General features: G+C 50.5%; 1 protein-coding gene across 8 annotated transcripts in view; it reads right to left on the bottom strand.

The window, feature by feature from the left end:
* BANP (BTG3 associated nuclear protein) overlaps nucleotides 1–8,073 on the bottom strand; it is a 95,403-nt gene that overhangs the window by 13,427 nt on the left and 73,903 nt on the right. For 6 of the 8 annotated variants that reach the window (XM_023507510.1, XM_023507509.1, XM_023507511.1 and 3 more), the window contains 3 exons: nucleotides 6,644–6,771; nucleotides 5,265–5,336; nucleotides 3,173–3,211 (listed from right to left, as the gene is read on the bottom strand). In XM_023507510.1, the coding sequence (XP_023363278.1) occupies nucleotides 3,173–3,211; nucleotides 5,265–5,336; nucleotides 6,644–6,771 (239 nt within the window). The remainder of the gene's footprint in view (nucleotides 1–3,172; nucleotides 3,212–5,264; nucleotides 5,337–6,643; nucleotides 6,772–8,073) is intronic. The other 2 variants (XM_012812035.2, XM_003800796.3) reach the window with 1 other exon arrangement.

The raw sequence follows: 8,073 nt of genomic DNA, 5'->3' as shown, positions 1-8,073 counted from the left end.
GTCACCAATGCTCTGGTCACCAGAGCCCTGCTGTGACTCTCCCTCCAACCCAGGTCTCTCCCAAAAGATCTGTTACCCACAAGCTGGCCTCATCTGTGGTGCCCGGGGCCTGGTGGGGCCACTGGGACCGCTTCTGTGACAGCAGTGAGTGGTTCAGATGCTCCAGAGGCCCTGTGTGAAAAGGCTCTTCCTGCTGCCAGAAGCTCTGACATCCCCCGGCACAGACCAGTTGTGACTGAAGCCTGCCTCTGGGGGCCCCCTGCTCCCCAGAGCTCCATGAGAGAAGGCGTTCCACACACCCGTGCAGCAGCCGAGGGCCAGGATGGGTGCAGGGGAGTGGAAGCAGCAGGCTGCTGCTGCAGTGACAGACATAATTCTGATTTTCATAACCTGGACTAAAAGCTGAGATGTAAGCTGAAAAATAATTTTTTTTTTTGAAACACAGCCTTAAGCTGTCACCCTGGCATCACAGCTCACAGCAACCTCCAACTCCTGGGTTCAAGCGATTCTCTTGCCTTAGCCTCCCAAGTAGCTGGGACTACAGGTGCCCACCACAACGCCCAGTTATTTTTTGGTTGTTGTTGTCATTGTTGTTTGGCAGGCCTGGGCTACATTCAAAGTCAGCAGCTCTGGTGTATGTGGCTGGTACCTTAGCTGCTTGAGCTACAGGTGCCGAGCTAAAAAGTAATTTTTAACTAACATGTTTATAATCATTTTTTTCTTAGCTTGATAAAATTTTTTCAGAAGGAAAAGTCATTATATAAACTTCATTAAAAAAATACACACCAGTACTCAAGTGTTCAACTCATGAGTTAAATACATATATAACTATGTATCTTACAAAACTTTATTTCATAAGAAAACCAAATCTCATCAACATACTATTATTTCTAAGGCTCTTCTCCCTTTCTTTTAATTCAATAAAAACCCTCAACAAATTAGGCATAGAAGATCACACCTCAAAATGGTAACACCCAGCGTCACCCTGAATGAGACACCCCCCAGGACAGCATAGGGCTCCCACTCTCCACACTGCTCCCACACCCTGGAGGCCCAGCCAGCGTAATCAAGCAAACGAAAGAAAGAACAGGCATCCAGAAAAAAGTCAAATTGGCTGCTTACTGGCAATATGATCTTATACCTAGAAAACGCTAGACTCTTCCGAGAGACTCCTGGATTTCATAACCTCAGTGAAGTCTCAGGTCATAAACTTCCGTGCACGCGAGGCACTAGCTTATACACCAGCTGCGCAGAGGGGACAGGGATGGGGCACAACGGGGCCAGTGCTCCTCAGCCAGCCTGTCAGCACCTGCAAGGTGAGTGGGGCTCAGCTCCTCTCGAAACCTGTTCTGTTGCCCAAATGTCTGGCCAGTCTGGAAGAGAAGCTGCCATGAGCAGCAGGAATGAGACCCGGACAGAGGGTGACACCTGAGGAAACTTTCCCCAAGTGGAAAACAGAAAAGGAGGGAGGGGCACCCCATGTAAACACACACTGTTCATTTCAATTGGAAGGCAGAGGCAGACGCTGAGAACCCGCCCGCTGCCGTCAGTATTAGCCTTGGCCCTTACTCAGGCTCTGTCTTTGATTAGAGGTCCCGCAAATATGACCAATAATGGGAATCAGGAGATGGAAACAAAGTACAAGATTTCATATAGGCAAAACATCAGATGGTTTATAAATTATTACTCGTTTAACATAAAAAGGTGATATGCATGGCAGTTTTACTCTATAGTGAGGCTGCTTGGGGGGCGGACCACTTGAGGAGCCACGGGGAGCAGTGGGCCTTGGGTCTGCCCACAGGGAGTGGAGGCACACGTGACGTCAGGACAAGAATCCTTTGAAGGATTCGGGCAGTGACTCTTCTGGCATCAGTCCTGAGTGTCCTGAATTCAGACCTGGGCTGGAGCCCAGGCACTGCCACGGCTGCACAGCCCTGTCCACATCACAAATGTTACATTAATATAGTATAAAAACCTGGCTATGTCTTTAAAATTCTGAGGGGATTTTGTTCAGAAATAGAGACAGAAACACAGAGAATGTCAATGGTGACATACTCTATTTTTCTCATGAGTTAAAGTGAAGCAGTATTGTAACTATGATAAAATTTCACGACAAGCATAAACACAAACCACCAAAATCCAAGATGAAACCCTCGCAGGGAGAAGGCCCAGCCCCACTTTCCCAGCTGGCCGCGAGCACCATGTGAGGGAGAAGGGAGGCGGCCCCTGTGCAGGGCTGGCCACAGCACGTCACCGACCCCAGGAGCACGGAAGCAGTGCTGTGGAGCTCCCTGAACCCCATGTTCCTGTGGCTTTGGTGCTCTTCCCAAGAAGCTATTTTATGTTTATACATAAACAACCCTGCAGGACCATGATTAGAACCTCATGTTTATCCTTAAGATGAAACTTCCAGACCAAGGAACTCCAATTTAAGCAAATCTGGAGGGTCTGTGGCCCTCTTCCCAAGGTGTGTCTGAGGGGCCAGAAGAGCAAGGGGCACATCTGCCCTTTGGCTCCTGACCCTGTGAGTCACTGCCCTGGGGAGCTCTCTGGCGGCAGATCCCAGCAGGGCCCTGGCTGGTGACAATGGGGACGCACTTTCAAAGGAGAATGTGCACATGGCCTTGAAAGAGGAGTGCTCAGGCCTGCTAGTCAGAGACTCCCAACTCCACAAGTCACGTCTCACAGACAGGAAGATCATCTCGAGACGTCATCACATGAGGTGATAATCTCCTTAGTAGAAACTGTCCTTGAGAGGACACAAAGATAGAGACCCACAAAACCACGGGCAATTTCACCTGCGCCTGGACAGAAACCCCTGAGGACCCACATTGCTGGACACCACCTGGTGAAGACAGTTCCCACCAGTGTGCCTGATCTGGGTTCTTCTTGTCTCAGTTGGCTTGAGTCTGACAGTGACATGCAGGAGCAAACCTACCTTGTTGGAACACACCACTACCAGAGCACACACAAGTGTGGACAACGTTCACGTGACCATACAGAAAATAAAGAAAAATGGGGGAGAGGGTCTTCCACAGGTGAAGCCTCAAAGCAGCAAATGCAAATCCCTCTCCTCCACCCGGCACCGTGTGGGCACCGTGAGGCCACCTCAGGGCCCTCTGGCCCCAGCCCCTCCCGAGAGCCCACTGGAGGAGTCAGATGGACCACTCACCTGCCCGTCCTGCCCGACATGGTGGATCTGGAGGTTGCCCTGCAGAGGGGTGAGAAGAAGAGATGGTCAGGGACTTGCATGCTGGGACACTCAGACAGACACTGGGGCCACCATGCCACTGTGGACAGCGGCAGAAACGCTCCTACCAGAACTTGGCCCCACAACAAAATACTGAGGCTCAGTTCTAGGGGTAGCTTTTTCTTAAAAAGACAAACAAAGCAACTCGAAGGACCACTGCACCCATCATTCCCCACACCATGACCCCAAATGAAAATGTCTGCATTTTTTACTTTTTATTTGAAACAATTTTAGATTCGCAAGAAAAACATGGAGCAGGACAGAGGGGTGCTATGCTCACTGCCCAGCTTCCTGGACGGCTTTCAAAGCCGCCTGCAGCATCACCACCCAGACACAGATGGGACACAAGGCAACTGACCCACTGGGCCAGACAGCCTCGAGGATCTCTCCTGGTGGAAATTCACTGTCACTTGTTGTGAAAAAGAACTGTTAAGTCTGGCAGACTGCAGAAAGCCTCCCTGCAGCTCTCTTCATTCGAGCAAAAAAATTACTTGCAATTTCTCCTAATTTATTGCATTCATTTCTAATAAAAACAAAAAATACTGAATTATATATATACAAGATGGATTGTTTTAAAAACTTAAAAAAACTAACACACAAAAAATTGAAATTCAAGAAGTAGTGTAAAGATTTAGGATAAATAATGAAAAGCAAATGTGTGCTGACTTTTCCTTTGACTTGATGTCAATTTTCCTTCATTTCAAATGACTACGAGCAAATCAAGAATTCTGATACAGGTGCATGACCTCCACTGGCCAGTATGACCCGCCAGCACTCACACTCTGGGGCTGACCTCTGAGAACACTCTGCTGTCCCAGTAATGTTATATCCATGTCACAAATGCAGTGAGGTTGCTATTGGAATATGAGAAAACGTCTAAACAGTGGTTCTGAAAGCCAGCACCACCACTGCACTGGTCAAACACTTCCTTTGAGGGTCCCAAGAGGCTCTACAACAGCCCACGAGGTCCTCCTCTGTTGGCCTCCATACCCAGGGCAGGGGAAGCCTGGGGTCTCTGTAACAGACACGGAAAGTCCAGTAAAAGCTGATGCCACTGTCACCACCTGGAAACGGGTGTGGCCATCACCTCCCAGAGCTCTGAGGGAGCCGCATCTACACACTGCATCCTGGAGCACGACGCATGAGCACTGCTGGGTGGCCACGGACAAGATCCAGGGAGGCCACTGTCCAGCACCTGCTGCTGCTACCTGTGCTGTGGGAACAGCCAGTGGGGACCCTTCCCCACCTCCCATGGAGACGCCCACCCTGACCAGCAGCCCTCCATCTCCAACAGCTCAGGTGGAGATGGGTCCCCACAGAAGCTGCAGTTCACACTGATGGGCATGTGGCTGACCCCAGGGCCACCTGTGCAGTCTTGTGCACGTGCTTACAGAATCTGTGTAGTGGGAAGAACCTGCTACGCTCTGTCCTCATCATTGATTAAAATTAGTAAAAGAAAAAAAAAGGAATAACCAAGTTCTGACACCTGAAGCCTGGCTCTCAGGGACTTGAGACAGCAAGATAATCCCAGGACAGCAGGTGTGTTGAGAGCCATGACTGGTGCTGGGCTTTGCGTGGCTCACCCCACAGGATCCCCATGTCCCATGGGATGGGCATTAGTCCCAGAATGCCAGAGAAGCAGCTGGGGCTGGCAGAGGTTAGGGGAGTGTGTAGGACCACCGGGGCAGACCACACCTCCGCCACAAAGGGTCCACCCCAGGTGGGAATTGCAGTGTCAGATGGGGAGAAAAGGGTGCTCGGAGGGTGCCTCCAGCCAGGAGCAGAAAACTCAACACAGAAAGTCTTTACAAAAAAAAACTGGTGAGAGGCTGTGGAGACAAGAGCTCAGGACAGGGAGAGCAGCGAGGTTGCAGGACTGGGGGGCTGGGCACATGTGCCCTAGCGGGTGGGAGTGCTGTGACCACAGTCAGTGTGACATGCCCTGGGGACTCCCAGCTGCCCACCATGCTGGGATGCAGCCCGGTATGTACCACTGCCCATGACGGGCGCTCACCTCGCTGTCCTGCGTGATCTGCACCTGCTCCCCCTGAGGCACCTGGGCGATGTGGAGGTGGCCCTGTGGGATCCGCAGCGAGAAGACACAAAGGAGCATCAGAAGGCAATCGGAGCAGATGCAGACAGCAGATGCTTTCTGGAGCTGTCTGGACTATCTGCTCCCCGTCCAGAGTAACTACCCACGACAGGCGCTTGTGACATTGCCTCTGCACTGAACTCGCATCTACACGAGGACAGTCCAAGAAGCCCCTGCCCAGCAGGCAGCCACAGTGCTGCACAGCACTGATCACTGCGCAGACGTCACCTTTCCCACAGGTGCTCACGAACAGCTTTTATGGCTGGTAAATTGTTTACTTCTGGAATTTTTCCTCTGATATTTTCAGGCCACACTTCACTACAGGTAACTAAAACCTTGAAATGGGAAACAGGGAGTGGGGGCTACTTGTACAGATACAGAACATTCTACAGTAATTCTTAAAGGAACAATAGGTCCCAGGAAAATTGGTTAAATCTTTAAATGTACTCAACACGTTAAGTTTAAGAATGTGACTGACATACAGAAAAAAGAGGAAACGAAATGAGAATTATAACTTTTTTTTTTTAATTATACTTTCAATTCAGAGGGACTAGAAACCTGGTGGAAAGCCCAGGGAGAGTCTCCCCGGGGACCTGGCAAGGTGAAAAGGCCCTGCCAGCAGTGTGAGGCTGAGGTCAGCATGTGCGTGCCCACATTGACCACAGTCAGGCGGCTCATTCCCACACTCACATGACTACTTAAATAGCTCAAGCAAACACTAATAAATGTTTGGGGGGGGGAATCAAAGAACCCAGTTGAAACGTTTATGTTTATAGATATGGGCAGACAAATAATTCCTATGAAACCTTAACCTAGCTGACTGAAATACTTATTATCGTATTTGAAATTCTCAGATACAACAGATCTTCGAAGAAAGTCCTGGTGACTGTTCTATGTAAACCCCACAGCAAAGTTATCTATCCTGGAATTCCTTCAAAGAACTTTCCCGGTAACAAGATGAGGGCACCTGGCTCTGTGGACAGCAGTGGCCCAGCTGGTCAACCTGTTAAAGCCCTTGAGTGCCTCAGGCTCCGGGAGGGACCAGCCCTCCGCAGAGAAGGGTCTGGTGCGGAGGAGAAAGCCCTGGCGACTGCGGGGGCAGTGACGAGTGCCACTTCACAGGCGCCAGACTCAAACACCAGCAACACCCCCGGAACACCTAAGTTTCTGGCTCCGCCCTCCTACACTGGTGAGGCGCCTGCGCTTCATCCCACGGTGGTCTATGTGCTGCAGGCCGAGGTGAGAGCTGACCCCGCCCGTCCCCCAGCCCCTCCCCAGATGTGATTGAGAGGGGTACATACTACTTGCACCTGCCCGTCCTCTCCGATCTGGTGAATCTGCACCTGCTGCGCGTTGGCCAGGGTGTAGTGTAGGGCCTGCGGCTGCTGCGGTAGCTCACTGGTGGGGGGCGGCGTGCTCAGCATCGGCTCTGCGGGAGGAGGCAAGCGCAGGTCCGGAACCAGCCCGGGAGGAACACACAGGGCAGCACTACCCAATCCCTGAGCCTGCCCCCTCCCCATCTCCCAGGCCCACCCAGGCCCCAAAGCCTGCCCCCACCCCCACTGTCCCAGCCCCCCATCCCTCCCATCCCTCCCACCGTTCCCCCAATAGCCCCAGAGCCCAGCCCCTACAGGAGAGGAGAAGGGACGCTGCATTCCTCGACTGTGGAGACCATTAATAGATTTCTGACACAGACACCAGGGGCTCTAAGGGACCCAGTGAGGGAGCCATGTTCCTCTAACTATGGACTTAGGAACCAAGAACCTAGTGTTCATGTCTGTCGGCTGCAAACATGACAAACAGGACTGCAACTGACACTGAGAGCTGTTTCAGACAAGCAGTGAGCAGTGATTGTCCCTAGGCAACTAAACCAACAGGGGAATGAGCCATCCACCCACTGGGAGATCCATTTCCAGATTTTACTTTCTATCTTTAATCAAAATGAGACATGTATGTTTTGAGGTATTGTACATTAATTTTAATAGTAATGATATCTGAATCACATTGCCCCGAACACTTATAACATTAACAGTTCAGAAAAAAGAAAATTGATTTTCAATGTATACCTAATTTTAGTTGTAGATAATGATGATATGAGTCATCACAAAAGAATTTTTTTTTTGGCCAGGGCTGGGTTTGAACCCACCACCTCTGGCATATGGGGCCAGCACCCTACTCCTTGAGCTGTAAGTGCCATCCAACAAAAGAAATTTTAAGCATAAAAATATACTGTCCACTTGGGGAAGCCAAGGCAGAAGGATCACATAAGACCAAGAGTCTAAAACCAGCCTGGGCAGTATAGCAAGACCCCACCTTTACAAATAGTTTAAAAGATGAGCTGGGTGTGATAGCACACATCTGTAGTTCCAGCTACTGAGGACACTGAGGTGAGAGCATCATATGAGTTCAGGAATTTGAGGTTGCAGGGAGCTAGAATGCACTGTACTCTAGCCCAAGCAGCAGGTTGAGACCCTTGTGCCCCTACGCGCCCCCCCCCCCAAAATGTATATATGTGTGTGTGGAGAGAGAGAGTATTAAGATGAAGTCCTGTGAAGAAATTAGAATATTTATATGAATGAGGCTGAGCATAGTGGCTTACACCTGTAAACCCAGGACTTTGGGAAGCTGAGGCTGGAGGATCACTTGAGCTCAGAAGTTTGAGGTTACGTGAGCTGTGATCATGATTCTGCACTCCAGCTTGGGACACGGAGCAAGACCCTGTCTCTAAGAA

This window comes from Otolemur garnettii, unplaced genomic scaffold (genome assembly GCF_000181295.1).
Source record: "Otolemur garnettii isolate 467f Iridium unplaced genomic scaffold, OtoGar3 scaffold00185, whole genome shotgun sequence".
Taxonomy (NCBI): domain Eukaryota; kingdom Metazoa; phylum Chordata; class Mammalia; order Primates; family Galagidae; genus Otolemur; species Otolemur garnettii.
The sequence above is the reverse complement of the archived record's forward strand: the minus strand, read 5'-3'. Positions and strand labels throughout refer to the sequence as shown.